Source organism: Dasypus novemcinctus, chromosome 23 (assembly GCF_030445035.2).
Source record: "Dasypus novemcinctus isolate mDasNov1 chromosome 23, mDasNov1.1.hap2, whole genome shotgun sequence".
NCBI lineage: Eukaryota > Metazoa > Chordata > Mammalia > Cingulata > Dasypodidae > Dasypus > Dasypus novemcinctus.
This window is the reverse complement of record NC_080695.1, coordinates 70,770,185-70,782,358: the sequence shown is the minus strand read 5'-3', so window position 1 is coordinate 70,782,358 and position 12,174 is coordinate 70,770,185. Positions and strand designations below refer to the sequence as shown.

The following is a 12,174-nucleotide window of genomic DNA, read 5'->3' as shown; positions in this document are numbered from 1 at the left end:
CCAATCACAGCCTCCCTGCTCTTCACCCCGCTTCTCGCCAGCCTTAAAACCCCGCCCACCAGCCGAGAGTCCTCTGTCCCCAGGTGGCACCCAGCGGAGGGTGCACGGCCCAGGGCGAACCTGCGCCAGCCAGAGGGGTCCTCTCGGTCCTGAAGGGCCCCGGCGAGCTCCGCCAAAGCCTGGCGGCATCTGCGAAGAGGCGGGGGTCGGCCAAGGCGAGCCCCGGGCGAGGTCCAGCGCCCAGGAGAAGAGCCTCGGGTCTGAGGTCGCTTGGAGTCCAGCGCGGGCCAGAGACACACTCGTGAGAGGGCAGGAGCGGAGAGGAGGCCCCTTGCAAGAACCCCACGGATGTGACGACTGTCCTGGCCCGAGGACCCTGCCGGACCTTCTCCCCCTCCTGCCGGCCACCGAGACCCCACCCCCACCGGGCGTCCACCCCCAGCGCCCGGAGTCCACCAGGCTGTCCAGTAGCCAGAGGACCGACCCTGGGGGACCGATGGCTTCGACCGGCCTGGAACTGCTGGGCATGACCCTGGCCGTGCTGGGCTGGCTGGGGACCCTGGTGTCCTGCGCCCTGCCCCTGTGGAAGGTGACCGCCTTCATCGGCAACAGCATCGTGGTGGCCCAGGTGGTGTGGGAGGGGCTGTGGATGTCGTGCGTGGTGCAGAGCACCGGCCAGATGCAGTGCAAGGTGTACGACTCGCTGCTGGCGCTGCCCCAGGACCTGCAGGCCGCCCGCGCCCTCTGCGTCGTCGCGCTGCTGCTGGCCCTGCTCGGCCTGCTGGTGGCCATCACGGGCGCCCAGTGCACCACGTGCGTGGAGGACGAGGGCGCCAAGGCCCGCCTGGTGCTCACGGCCGGCATCCTGCTGCTCCTGGCCGGCCTGCTGGTGCTGATCCCGGTGTGCTGGACGGCCCACGCCGTCATCCAGGACTTCTACAACCCCCTGGTGGCCGAGGCCCTCAAGCGCGAGCTGGGCGCCTCCCTCTACCTGGGCTGGGCCGCCGCGGCCCTGCTGCTGCTGGGCGGGGGGCTGCTGTGCTGCACGTGCCCCCCGCCCCAGGCCGCCCGGGCCCGCGGCCCCCGCCTGGGCTATTCCCTCCCCTCCCGCTCGGGCGCGTCGGGGCTGGACAAGAGGGACTACGTGTGAGGCTGGGGCCTCGCGGACCCCCGCGGCAGGAGCCCCCCTCCGCCTCCACGAGGCCCTCTTGCTTGCTCGCCCGGCTCATCTCTCACCTTATTATACCCTCACCAGGCCATTCCCACAGGTGAAATCCACTTTCCAGAAAGCCCGAGGCAGACCCGGGCTCTCAGCGGTGCCCCCACCCACAAGGGGTGGCCCCGAGTGCACTCGCCTGGCCTTTTCCCCCCCAGATTTTCCCGTTCTTTTGAAGTATCGGGGATCGAACTCGGGACCCTGTGCACGTGAAGCAGGTGCTCAACCAGAGCTGCAGCTGCTCCCCCCAGGCAGGTTCTTACCTTCTGAGCTGGCCGGGCTACTGAGCCTCTGCCTCCCTGGAACTTGGCCACACCCCAAGGGCAAGCAAGGAGCTGATCGTGTCCTTGTCCCCCACCCCTTCCCCCCCCCCGAACTGCCACCACCACCAGCACCCACCAGGCCCTAGCGGAGATGCCCAGACCGCCGCCCCACCCTCCACCCCACCTGAGTTGGGAATAAAAATCATTTGTAACTTGGCTCCCTCTGATCTGTGCACTGGCCGCTGGGCAGGGCTGGCTGGTGGCCTCCCCGGGGAGGTCAGACCAGGACTGCTGCAGTCCTTCGAGGATGGGTGCCCCCCCCCGCCCAGGCCACATGGGGAAGGAACAAACAACGAAGGAGTGGGAACAGCAGGCACGACTGTCCTGCCCGTTCCAGGGACGCCAAGAGCAAGTAACAAAACACCATTTATTTTAACAAAAGTTTTGCGAGCAGGGAGCAGGGCTTAGGCCGGAAGGGGCAGGGCATGGGGAGGAGGGTGCTGGAGCTGAAAGGGCCGGGGGTTCTGCTACCCAACCGGGGCTCAGGAGGGGGACGGAACCAGTGTGTAGGAGCCACGTCGGAGACGGGGACACGGGGTGCTCTGGCCACTTATCTGCTGCTCTTCTGAAGCCAAGAGGCTCAACAAGCTCAGGGAGGGCCCCCAGAGGCCTGACCGGGGCGCACAGTGTCCCTGCAAGGCCAGGGAAGTCCCTCCAGCAGCGCCTCTTGGGGACAGGCATCTTGCTGCTAGAGAGAGCAGCCCTTCGCACTGGGCTCACAGCTCCAGGTCTGTGCCTCTGCGACCGGGACATGTCCACGGGCTCCAGTTTCCAGGGTTTTGAGGAGAAAGATCCAGAACCCAGGGCGGTAAGGAGTCATCTTCTGGGCTCAGTTATCCAATGGATTAAAAAACAGACACAAAAACAGCAAAAAAAGCAAACAGAAGAGATGAAGAGATAACAGCCCCGCCCTAGGACGGCCAAGCCGGCAAGGCTCCCCCACCCGCTCATACATAATTCTTGGTGGGGTACTCGGAGGGCCCCCGAGAGGGGTTGTGCGGGGCGGAGGCTGCATAGCGGGCCATGTAATTGCCGGTGCCCGGGGACCCCCCGGAGGGGCACGTGCAGCACAGCAGCCCCCCGCCCAGCAACAGAAGGCCCGAGGCCGCCCAGCCCACGTACAGGGAGGCCCCCAGCTCCCGCTTTTGGGCCTCAGCCACCAGGGGGTTGTAAAAGTCGCGGATGATGGCGTTGGCCGTCCAGCAGACGGGGACGAGGGTCAGGACCCCCGAGATGATGAAGACAACGCCGGAGCCGAGCACGAGGCGCGCCTTGACGTCCCTGTCCTCCACGCAGGTGGTGCACTTGGCCCCGGCGAGGTAGACCAGCAGGCCGAGCAGGGCCAGCAGCAGGGCGACGACGCAGAGGGCGCGGGCGGCCTGCAGGTCCTGGGGCAGCGCCAGCAGCGAGTCGTACACCTTGCACTGCATCTGGCCCGTGCTCTGCACCACGCACGACATCCACAGGCCCTCCCACGCCGCCTGGGCCACCACGATGCTGTTGCCGATGAAGGCGGTCACCTTCCACAGGGGCAGGGCGCAGGACACCAGGCCGTTCACCCAGCCGAGTAGCGTCAGGACGATGCCCACCAGCTGCAGACCAGCCGAGGCCATGGCGAAGCAGAGTCAGGCTGGGGGCAGGGGCAGGGCCGTGTTAGGATGGGCTGGGCCGGACCCCTTGATCCCCCCCCCGAGGCTAACTACCGCCACGTGCCTCTGCCACCGCGCAGGACCCGCAGGGACGCTTCTCCACCGCAAAGCCGACCCCGGATCCTTCAGCATTTCCCCTCCTTCCCAGTTATGTGGCAGCCACTGGCTTTTACGAGGTGGGACGGGCAGGCCAGCCTACCCTGGCCATCTGGAGCCCAAACGAAGGGGGAAGGTCGTCACGCAGTAGTGCTGGGCCCCTGAGCCACTCCAGCAGCCACTTGGACGGCATTCCATCAAGCAGCAAAGTGGCAAAAAGGGCACCGCGCAATCTGCCGTTGGTGACTGCAAGGCGCACAGGCGGCTGATGGGCCTGAGCTAGGAGCCCCACGGCCACCTGGATCCACACCCTGGAGACAGTGACCAGATGTCCCCCCCCCAGGCTTGACCCTCCCGCTGCCCTGGGCGGGGACTCCTCCGAGGGGTGGGCCTCAGGCCAGCCCCAACCAAGCCTGCGCGGGGCAGGAGAACCGGAAAAGGGGAAAACCCACTAATCCTTTGATCCAAGGCCTCCCTCCCCCAAGGGCACTGGTGGCCTCCCAAGCCCGCCCTCCAGCTCTTCCCTCGGGCCACACAGCCAACTCCCAAGGTTGGGGACCCGGGTCTCTGGTGCTTTCTTCCCACCAAACGCCCTGCTAGGGTCCTCTCTGATCACAAATGTCCTCGAAGGAGCTAGAAACCCCGGGTCTGCCCAGCGAACCAGCTCCTCTTGCGGCCCGGCCGGCCCGGGCCACGCACCTGTCTCAGGTCACACCTCGGGGCTGGCGGGGTGGCCCCGTGGATCGGCTGCTCGGGTTGACGGTCCAGCTGGGGCTGCCTTGGGCCCCGGGTCCTTCCCACCCGGCGAGGGTCTGAGCCTGGCGCCGTCGCAGCACCCCACTCACGCCCAGGCGCGGGCCCCCCGGGGAGCCTGGCCCCGCGGGCCGCCGGCCCTTGCCCCTTCCCTTCCGCACTCCAGGCTCGGCTCGTCCGAGGGACCCGCGCGCCCTCGGCCCCTATTTCCCTTCCGAGCCGGCCCGAAGTAGGGTCCCCCTGGCCCCCCGCCCGGAGCCGCGCGTCCCGAGGGGGCTAATGGCGGCGCGGGCTGCAGGGTCAGCTCCCGCAGGTGAGGGGGAGGGGCACCCCGCCCCGCCCCGGAGAGGCAGCGCAGGTGGGGGAAGGGCGCCCGGGCATCTGCGCCTTTGTCCCGGGGGAGGGGGGAGGGGCGGTTAACCCTTGCGGAGCCCCGCAGGAGTCCACCCGCACCGAGCCCGGGTGGGCCCGAGGGGCCGCCACCCGCAGCTCTGCCCCGGGGCCCTGGGCCCCCTGCCCCGGCGCCTCCAGGCTCCCCCCACCCCGCCCGCAGCGCCCCCACCAAGCACACCTGTAGAGGAGACCCGAGCAACTCGCTGGAGCCGGCGGAGTGTAGGTACTTGGACCTGGGCGGGGGTCTTAAAGGGGCGGTGACGTCACTCGACCACCGCCCCCGGGGAGGGGCTGGGACCGCGACCCTGGCCCTGACGACGGTGGGCTCGCGAATCCTGGCACCATCGGAGGGGGGCGCTCGAGAGCCGGGCGCTGCTCCCGCACACTTCCCCGGGCGGGACCCCGCGGGCTGCGTTGGCGGCGGTGGGTCAGGGCGCGGCGCGAGGAGCCCAGGGAACCCGGCTGCGCCGCTCACTAGTGCAGCGACCTGGGGGAGTCACCTCACCCTCCCGAGCCTCAGTTTCCCACTCTGCGCGACAGGGATCGCGAGCCTGCGGTCCAGCAGGGACCGCGTCCTCAGAGCCTGATGAAGCGGAATGGTTAAGTATTTTTGTCGTTTTCTAAGGAAGTTGCGGTTCTCTCTGCGGGGCGGGGTTTCGTGTCCGAACCCCCCCCCAAACACCCCCTCGGATTGAGCTCCGAGGGGCAGGGCGGGCGTCGGTGCCTGCGGGGTCCCGCGGCCAGCGCGCCGAGAGGCGCTTGTCGACTGACTGGCCGAGCGCGCCGCGCGGGGCGGGGCGTCCCGGGGCCGAGTGGCCGCGGGCGGGAGGCGGGGCGCGGCGGCTCCGCCCCGGAAGGCGGGGGCGGGCGGGGCGGCTGCGGCGAGTCCGGGCCGGCTGGCGGCGGGAGCAGACGGCGGCGGCCGCGGGACGCGCACCATGGCTCGGGGCTCGCCGCGCCGGCTGCTGCGGCTCCTGCTGCTGGGGCTCGGGCTGGCGCTGCTGGGCGCGGCGGGGGAGCGCGCGCCAGGTATGCGGGGCGCGGGGCGCGGGGCGCGGGCTCAGGCCCGAGACCGGGACCCGCGACCCGGGTCTGGAGGACGGGGCAGAACCGGGCCCAGGCGGACGCGGGGATCCGGGGCCGGGTGGTTTCTAGACCCAGCGCTCCCTGGCCGGGTCCGGTCCCATCCCCTCTCCGAACTTCATCATCAGTCCGGGCCTCAGTTTCCCCGCCCGGCCAATGGGGGCGGGTGTCTTCGGTCTTGAAAGTCGGGACTCGAGGAGAGGGAAAGTTTGGGGGCGGGATGTCTTCTCTGGGAGGGGCACGCCCCCGGCCTGACGGTCAGTGCGGGGTCTGCGCAGCCCCGGGGACCGAAGACGGGGCGATCGAGAGGCGCGGGGGTCTGTGCCCCCCATGCCAGGGGGGGGTGCCCCCTTCCGTCCGGTGACTTCAGTGCCCAGCTATGCGGGGGGAGGGGTTGGGGTCGGGCCCAGCGCCCGGGAGTGAGTCACCCGCCGACGGCGGGGGGGGGGGGGGAAGCTGCGGGGGACCTGACCCCCCCAGCGGCCCGCGCTGCGGCTCCCCTTTGCCACTGCTGCCGTGTCCCGGTCGGGCCGTGCGGTCACCTGTGAGGAATGCAGGGGGGCTGGGGGAGGACGCCGGTGACTCAAGTTATTCGAGCCGGCCGACCCTGACCTCAGCCCCCAGAATAGCGCGGCCCGCCTCCAGCCTCTGACCCGCGGCCCCCTCCCCAGGCACCGCCCCCTGCTCTCGCGGCAGCTCCTGGAGTGCGGACCTCGACAAGTGCATGGACTGCGCGTCGTGCCCCGCGCGACCGCACAGCGACTTCTGCCTGGGCTGTGAGTGGGGGCGGCTGTGGAGGACAGGGGGGCAGTGGCCCTCGGGACTGGAGGCAGAATTAATCGGGGAGAGGTGGGAGTGGGGAAGGGAACTCTGATCAGGGAGGGGACCACTGAGGGTCGGAGGGTGGGGGCGGGGCTGGCCCGCAGGGGGGCGAGGTCTGACCAGGCCCCGCCCCCAGGCGCTGCGGCCCCTCCAGCCCCCTTCCGGCTGCTGTGGCCGGTCTTGGGGGGCACCCTGAGCCTGCTGCTCGTGCTGGGGCTGCTTTCTGGCTTCCTGGTCTGGAGACGGTGCCGCAGGAGAGAGAAGTTCACCAGTAAGTATGCACCCCTCCCCCCCGGAGCCCCCATCACTTCTTAGATGTCCCCTTCTCACGACAGCCCTCTTCTCTTGCAGCCCCCATCGAGGAGACCGGCGGGGAGGGCTGCCCCGGCGTGGCGCTGATCCAGTGAGAGATCCCGGCCGGCAGGCGCGCCTATTCCTCATTCATTTCACCCATTCATTCTGGAGCCAGCTCCTGCCTCCCAGACACAGCCTGTGTCAGGCCCCACCGAGGGAGGGGGGCGTAGGCAGGTTGGGGGGGGGTGTCACCTCTTTCTGAGGCCTGAGCCTTTTGAGGTGTCTGATTGCCTCCAGGACAGACAAGCAGCCCCCTCCTGGCTTCCACAAGACGGTTGACACTAAGGAATTGCGGCTTTTGCACATGGGATGGGGCCTCCCCCATCCCGATGCCCTGGGGGCCTGGCTGATTTGAGGGGCTACACAGACTGCGAGCCCCTCCCCCGGGTATACTGAAACTCCCCCACTGGGCTCAGCCTGGGGGCTTGGGGACCTGTTCTTAACACTAGGGGCTGGCCCTCTAGGGGGGCTGGCTCTAGGACTCTGCCCCCACCAGCCCCCAAGGAAGGGGAGATATTTATTTTGGGGAGAAAGTGGGGAGGGCAGTAGAATTTATTAATAAAAGAATCTTTAACTTTAAATGGCTCTGAGAGTGGCATGATCCCCAGCCGGGCTGTGCGGGCCAGGGAGGGCGGTGGGAGTGAGTCAGCCAGCCGCGGGGGCGGGGGCGGGGCTCTGACTCACGCATTCTCAATGCCTGAGCCCTGCCTGCCAGGGGTGGCGGGGCCCTCCCGGTTTTCCAGGGAAGCTCTGGAGAGAGAACCCCCAGCATCCCAGCCCTCCCCGCCCGCCCTCAAGGCTGGGGGTGCTGGCAAGAAGCCTCCGATTCCCCAGGAGTCTCTTTCTCTCTCTCAGTAGTCTTTATTCAGTTCTCCTGGGTTGGGAAGCCTGGCCCTCCCGGCCCACAACTCCACGGGCTCAGGGACGTGGCTGGAGGTCCTGGTACCCAGAGGCCTGGCCTGGAGGAGGAGAAGCGAGGCTGCTGGTGTCTTCAGGGGGTGCTGGTCTCCCCTGACACGAGGACAGGAAGGTGGGCACGCTCAGAGGTCCATTATGTCTCCAGCTGGGGCAGCAGGGTAGCGGGGGCTGGGAGTGTCCCCCAACCTCAGCAGCCGCAGAGTCTCAGGGATCAGGTTCCCGGGGTAGCGCCAGAGCAGCAGTTCCGAGCTAGGGCTCCTAGAAGAGGGGGCATGGGGCTGAGGCTGGCCTGGGAGCGCTGCCTGTCACCAAGTCCAGGTCCTCAGGGCTTCCTGGCACCTTGCGAGGAGCCAAGACGGGGAAACAACCCAGAGGTTAGCTGGATGCTAAAAATAGCAGGATGAGGCAGGGCCTGGAGGGTGGCGCTGAGGCCCGGGTGTGATCCTGCCGGAGGCCGGGCCAGTGGAGGTGCCTACCTGAGCGGGGGCAGAGCTGGGGGGAAAGCCACGGGGGGGCTGCAGTAGGGATGGTCATTGTGCAGGCTGAGTCGAGAAAAGTGGGTGGCCATGTTCTCTTCCGACAGGAACTGCTTGCGCAGCGGCTCCCTGGAGAGAAGGGGGAGGCGGGCGCGCTGGGGTCTGGGGAGGGGAGGCAGCCTGAGGGGCTCGGGAGAGGCAGAGACCTTGCTGGGAGTCCCTCCCTGCCCCCGGACTCACTGCTCCTCCTCCAGGCGCCGCTTGGTGCTCGTGGGCAAAGCTCCTCGGAGAGGGGAGCTGGGGAGAGAAGAAAGCCGGATGCACCCCACCCTCCTGGCCCCAGCTCAGGGATCTGCCCACCTGAGCCCGCAGCGTCCGCCAGGAGCCCCCGGCCCCGCCCCCTGCCTCTTTGGCGCCCTAGTCACTCGGGTCTCGCGGGCCACCGGCAGGCAGTCCCGGGGCCGGGCCCCCAGCTCCACCCTCCTCCCGGTTCCCCCCACCGCGGGTCATTCAGCAGAGCAGCCCCCAGCCCCCCACCGCGGTCCCCGGACTCCGCGGCCAGGCCCACCCCGGGCCCCCACACGCACTTGGCGTCCGGGCTCCGGGTCTCCTCCGAGGCGGTCCGCAAGTCGCGCTGGGCCCGCCCTGGGGGGCCTCGCTCCAGGGGCTGCTGCAGAATCATGGGGGACCCGGGGTCTCGCGGGCCGGCGGGCCGGGAACCGGGAGGCAGGGGCGGGCCCTCCGAGGGCGTGGCCAGCGCGGGGGGCGTGGCTCTCGGCGCGCGCAGCGGCGGGTTCCGCGCAGGCGCGGGAGGCGGCGGCGCGCGGCTGGAAGGCCGGCCTGCTCGGGGTGTGTGGGGGGACAGCCCGGCGGAGCAGGGCTGCGGGAGCCGCACGCAGCGTCGGGGGCCCTGCCGGCGCTCTCCTCGGCGGCCGGAGCTCCGGGAGACACGCGGCGGCTGCCCTCGCGCTGAGCCAGCAGACGCTGAGGCGGTGGGGCGCGCGGAGGGCGGCTGCTCGTGGGCACGCCAGGGCGCGGGAGGCCGCCGCGCGCGCGAAGCACTCTGGGACTTGTGGTCTTCCAGATGGAGCGAACGGCGCCCCACGCGGTACCGCTGGGTCAGGTGAGGTGGGCGCGGTGCTTTCTGGGGTTTGTAGTCCAGGTCCTGTTCGGACCCGGCGCGCGAGGAATCGTGGCCTGAACCGGGGCGTGTACGGCCTGCTTGTGGGATTGGAACTCGCACCCGGGAGTGGGAGGGGGGCGGGGAAGCGAAAGAGTAACCTAGTGCCGTGGGGGTGAGAGGGCGGGCCTAACGTGGAAGTCAAGAGCAGGGAGTTAGAAGTCAGTCTGTTTTCCTGGGGAGGGGGTAACAGAACCCCCCCTTTTTTTTAAATCCCCCCCTTCATGTGTTCATTCACTGTGTGTTCTTCTGTGTCCTCTTGCATTCTCGGTGGCACCAGGAATCTGTGTCTCTTTGTTGCATCATCTTGCTGCATCAGCTCTCTGTGTGTGCGGTGCCACTCCTGGACAGGCTGCACTTTTTTCACGCGGGGTGGCTCTCCTTGCGGGGCACACTCCTTGCGCGTGGGGCTCCCCTACGCGGGGGACACCCCTGCATGGCACAGCACTCCTTGCGTGCATCAGCACTGCGCATGGGTCAGCTCCATGCAGGTCAAGGAGGCCCGGGGTTTGAACCCTGGGCCCCCCATGTGGTAGGCAGATGTTCTATCAATTGAGCCACATCTGCTTCCCCAGAACCACTCTTTAAGCACTTTCCACACGGCGGGCCCTATGTGGAGCTCTTTGTATGCATTAGCTCCTCTAATCGTGACAGAACCTCCCATGGACCCCTTTTGGGAAAACCGAGAGGATAGGTGGGGGCTTTCTCCCACCAGGCTGCACCTGAGCTCTCTCACTCCTGCCTCTCTTCTTGGGGCCACCCCCAGGGCTGTCTGGACAGGTGCCCGTGTAGTGGGCAGTTCACGGCCGGCCTGAGTGGGCCTCAGACAGCCCCTCCCCGCAGGTGGAGGTGTTTCAGGCGCTGCAGCGGCTCCACATGACCATCTTCTCCCAGAGCGTCTCGCCCTGCGGGAAGTTCTTGGCAGCCGGCAACAACTATGGGCAGATCGCCATCTTCAGGTACCCGCCACTCCTGTGCCCAAGCACCCCTTAGCCCCGGCACTGGGCCCCCCTGGGACTGATTCCCCCTGCCTCTGCCTCCTGGGCCCCCTTCCCCTCTCCCCTTCAGCTTGTCTGCTGCTTTGAGCTCTGAGTCTAAAGAGGAAAGTAAGAAGCCAGTGGTGACCTTCCAAGGTGGGTGTGGCTGCTGGGTCTGGCTTTGGGGACACAGGGGGCGGGGGAGGCAGGATGGGGTCACTCAGGTTTAGCTTCTCCCTTTAGCCCATGATGGGCCCGTCTACAGCATGGTCTCCACTGATCGACATCTACTCAGTGCTGGCGATGGGGAGGTAAAGGCCTGGCTTTGGGCCGAGATCCTGAAAAAGGTGAGCGTGGGGCTGGGGGAAGGGCTGGGTGCCCAGCGCCAGAGAGGGGCTCTGAAGTCACCTGGTGTTTTCCCACCGTGAAGGGCTCTAAGGAGCTGTGGCGTCGTCAGCCCCCATACAGGTGAGCCACGGCTGTGGGGGTGGGGTGTGCCTGGGTGTGGAGGCATCACCCCGTCAAAGCTGACCCGCTTCCCCTCCCCCCCAGGACCAGCCTGGAAGTGCCTGAGATCAATGCTTTGCTGCTTGTCCCCAAGGTCTGAGGCCCCCGAGCTCTTTCTCACCCAGGGCTCTGCCCTGCCCTGTTCTTGGCCCAAACCCTGATCCTTCACCCTCTCTGTGTCCTGACTTGAGATCCACTTCCAGCCCTGCCCTGCCTTCCTCTGCAGGAGAATTCCCTCATCTTGGCCGGAGGAGACTGCCAGTTGCATACCATGGACCTTGAAACCGGGACTTTCACGGTAAGCAGGGCCCTGGAGAGGGGGGCCAGGGGGCCGTGGGGGCTCTTCTGGGACTGCCCTGACCTGGTCCTCTCCCTGCAGCGGGCCCTCCGAGGCCACGCAGACTACATCCACTGCCTGGCGCTTCGGGAGAGGAGCCCTGAGGTGCTGTCGGGTGGCGAGGATGGGGCCGTGCGGCTTTGGGGTAAGGAGGTGGCTGGTTGGAGAGAAAGATAGCGGTGAGGGCGGCTGGGGCGAGAATGGCACCTCTCATGGTTCTCTCCACATAGACCTCCGCGTGGCCAAGGAGGTCCAGACGATCGAGGTGTACAAGCACGAGGTGAGGGCCTGCCCCCATCCTCCCTCCCTCCCCAGGCATCCCCCAGGTCTTTACCTCTCCCCCTCCTCCCTCCCAGGAGTGCGCCAGGCCGCACAACGGGCGCTGGATTGGGTGCCTGGCCACCGACTCTGACTGGATGGTGAGCTGGGCCGAGTGCAGGGCCGGGGGGCAGGGGTGGGCCCTGCCTGCTGAGGGCCCACGGCTCACGGGGGCCGGGGACGCCGCCTCTGTGCTCAGGTCTGCGGAGGCGGCCCAGCCCTCACCCTCTGGCACCTGCGGTCCTCCACACCCACCACCGTCTTCCCCATGCGGGCACCCCAGAAGCACGTCACCTTCTACCAGGACCTGGTGAGGCCCTCTGTCTTGCTTCTGCCACCCCTGCCCGGTGCCCCTCTCCTGCCCTGAATCCTGAGCCCTCTCCCTGCCCACCCCAGATTCTGTCGGCCGGCCAGGGCCCCTGCGTCAACCAGTGGCAGCTGAGCGGGGAGCTCAAGGCCCAGGTCCCGGGCTCCTCGCCGGGACTGCTCAGCCTCAGCCTCAACCAGCAGCCGGCGGCCCCCGAGTGCAAGGTGGGCCCACACCCGGGGCTGCGGGGGCTGGGGGGGGGTGGCCAGCCAGTCACACCCCTCTTGCCCCCAGGTCCTGACGGCCGCGGGCAGCAGCTGTCGCGTGGATGTCTTCACCAACCTGGGCTACCGGGCCTTCTCCCTGTCCTTCTGACCCGGCCCGTCCCCCTCCGTCCCAAGGGTGTGCAGTGTTTTCTATTTTTCTACAAATAAACGTTCAGGTTTCTTTTCTAAGCTCCTTCTT

At 68.0% G+C, this 12,174-nt stretch overlaps 5 protein-coding genes across 7 annotated transcripts; 3 read left to right on the top strand and 2 right to left on the bottom strand.

The window, feature by feature from the left end:
- The first annotated feature begins 496 nt into the window (after window positions 1-496).
- CLDN9 (claudin 9) lies at window positions 497-1,150 on the top strand. The gene has a single exon (XM_004474879.1). The coding sequence runs from the start codon at window positions 497-499 to the stop codon at window positions 1,148-1,150; it is 654 nt and encodes a 217-aa protein (XP_004474936.1).
- A 1,336-nt stretch (window positions 1,151-2,486) lies between these two features.
- Window positions 2,487-3,152, bottom strand: CLDN6 (claudin 6). Its single transcript, XM_004474878.2, has one exon. It carries the CDS (start codon window positions 3,150-3,152, stop codon window positions 2,487-2,489), a length of 666 nt encoding a protein of 221 aa, XP_004474935.2.
- A 2,180-nt stretch (window positions 3,153-5,332) lies between these two features.
- Window positions 5,333-7,270, top strand: TNFRSF12A (TNF receptor superfamily member 12A). Its single transcript, XM_058286586.2, has 4 exons — window positions 5,333-5,459; window positions 6,185-6,289; window positions 6,472-6,606; window positions 6,687-7,270. Exons 1-4 carry the CDS (start codon window positions 5,369-5,371, stop codon window positions 6,740-6,742), a joined length of 387 nt encoding a protein of 128 aa, XP_058142569.1. The 5' UTR covers window positions 5,333-5,368; the 3' UTR covers window positions 6,743-7,270.
- A 256-nt stretch (window positions 7,271-7,526) lies between these two features.
- HCFC1R1 (host cell factor C1 regulator 1) lies at window positions 7,527-8,850 on the bottom strand. The gene is made up of 4 exons (XM_058286585.2): window positions 8,671-8,850; window positions 8,324-8,380; window positions 8,084-8,212; window positions 7,527-7,865 (listed from the first exon to the last, which is right to left on the bottom strand). The coding sequence occupies exons 1-4, from the start codon at window positions 8,763-8,765 to the stop codon at window positions 7,730-7,732; spliced, it is 417 nt and encodes a 138-aa protein (XP_058142568.1). The 5' UTR covers window positions 8,766-8,850; the 3' UTR covers window positions 7,527-7,729.
- A 50-nt stretch (window positions 8,851-8,900) lies between these two features.
- On the top strand, window positions 8,901-12,164 carry THOC6 (THO complex subunit 6). Of its 3 annotated transcripts, none has more exons than XM_058286584.2 (13): window positions 8,901-9,206; window positions 10,107-10,222; window positions 10,332-10,396; window positions 10,484-10,587; window positions 10,671-10,708; window positions 10,793-10,841; window positions 10,974-11,045; window positions 11,127-11,229; window positions 11,315-11,364; window positions 11,441-11,503; window positions 11,602-11,712; window positions 11,799-11,933; window positions 12,004-12,164. In XM_058286584.2, exons 1-13 carry the CDS (start codon window positions 9,168-9,170, stop codon window positions 12,082-12,084), a joined length of 1,026 nt encoding a protein of 341 aa, XP_058142567.1. In that variant the 5' UTR covers window positions 8,901-9,167; the 3' UTR covers window positions 12,085-12,164. The 3 variants fall into 3 exon arrangements, with proteins under 3 accessions (XP_058142567.1, XP_071067537.1, XP_071067536.1); XM_071211436.1 differs by lacking the exon at window positions 8,901-9,206 and adding an exon at window positions 9,258-9,294; XM_071211435.1 differs by lacking the exon at window positions 8,901-9,206 and adding an exon at window positions 9,721-9,795.
- The last annotated feature ends 10 nt before the right edge of the window (window positions 12,165-12,174 follow it).

Bases quoted from the DNA above. Each gene is read 5' to 3' on its own strand.
- TNFRSF12A (XM_058286586.2), top strand. From the start codon at position 5,369: ATGGCTCGGGGCTCGCCGCGCCGGCTGCTGCGGCTCCTGCTGCTGGGG. The intron at 6,290-6,471 runs GTGAGTGGGGGC...CCCCGCCCCCAG, and splicing joins CAGCGACTTCTGCCTGGGCT to GCGCTGCGGCCCCTCCAGCC. The intron at 6,607-6,686 runs GTAAGTATGCAC...CTTCTCTTGCAG, and splicing joins CAGGAGAGAGAAGTTCACCA to CCCCCATCGAGGAGACCGGC.
- CLDN6 (XM_004474878.2), bottom strand. From the start codon at position 3,152: ATGGCCTCGGCTGGTCTGCAGCTGGTGGGCATCGTCCTGACGCTACTC.
- HCFC1R1 (XM_058286585.2), bottom strand. From the start codon at position 8,765: ATGATTCTGCAGCAGCCCCTGGAGCGAGGCCCCCCAGGGCGGGCCCAG. The intron at 8,381-8,670 runs GTGCGTGTGGGG...TTCTCTCCCCAG, and splicing joins ACCCGGAGCCCGGACGCCAA to CTCCCCTCTCCGAGGAGCTT. The intron at 8,213-8,323 runs GTGAGTCCGGGG...CCTTCTCTCCAG, and splicing joins CGGCGCCTGGAGGAGGAGCA to GGAGCCGCTGCGCAAGCAGT.
- CLDN9 (XM_004474879.1), top strand. From the start codon at position 497: ATGGCTTCGACCGGCCTGGAACTGCTGGGCATGACCCTGGCCGTGCTG.
- THOC6 (XM_071211435.1), top strand. From the start codon at position 9,736: ATGGGTCAGCTCCATGCAGGTCAAGGAGGCCCGGGGTTTGAACCCTGG. The intron at 9,796-10,106 runs GTAGGCAGATGT...CCCTCCCCGCAG, and splicing joins AACCCTGGGCCCCCCATGTG to GTGGAGGTGTTTCAGGCGCT. The intron at 11,230-11,314 runs GTAAGGAGGTGG...CTCTCCACATAG, and splicing joins TGGGGCCGTGCGGCTTTGGG to ACCTCCGCGTGGCCAAGGAG.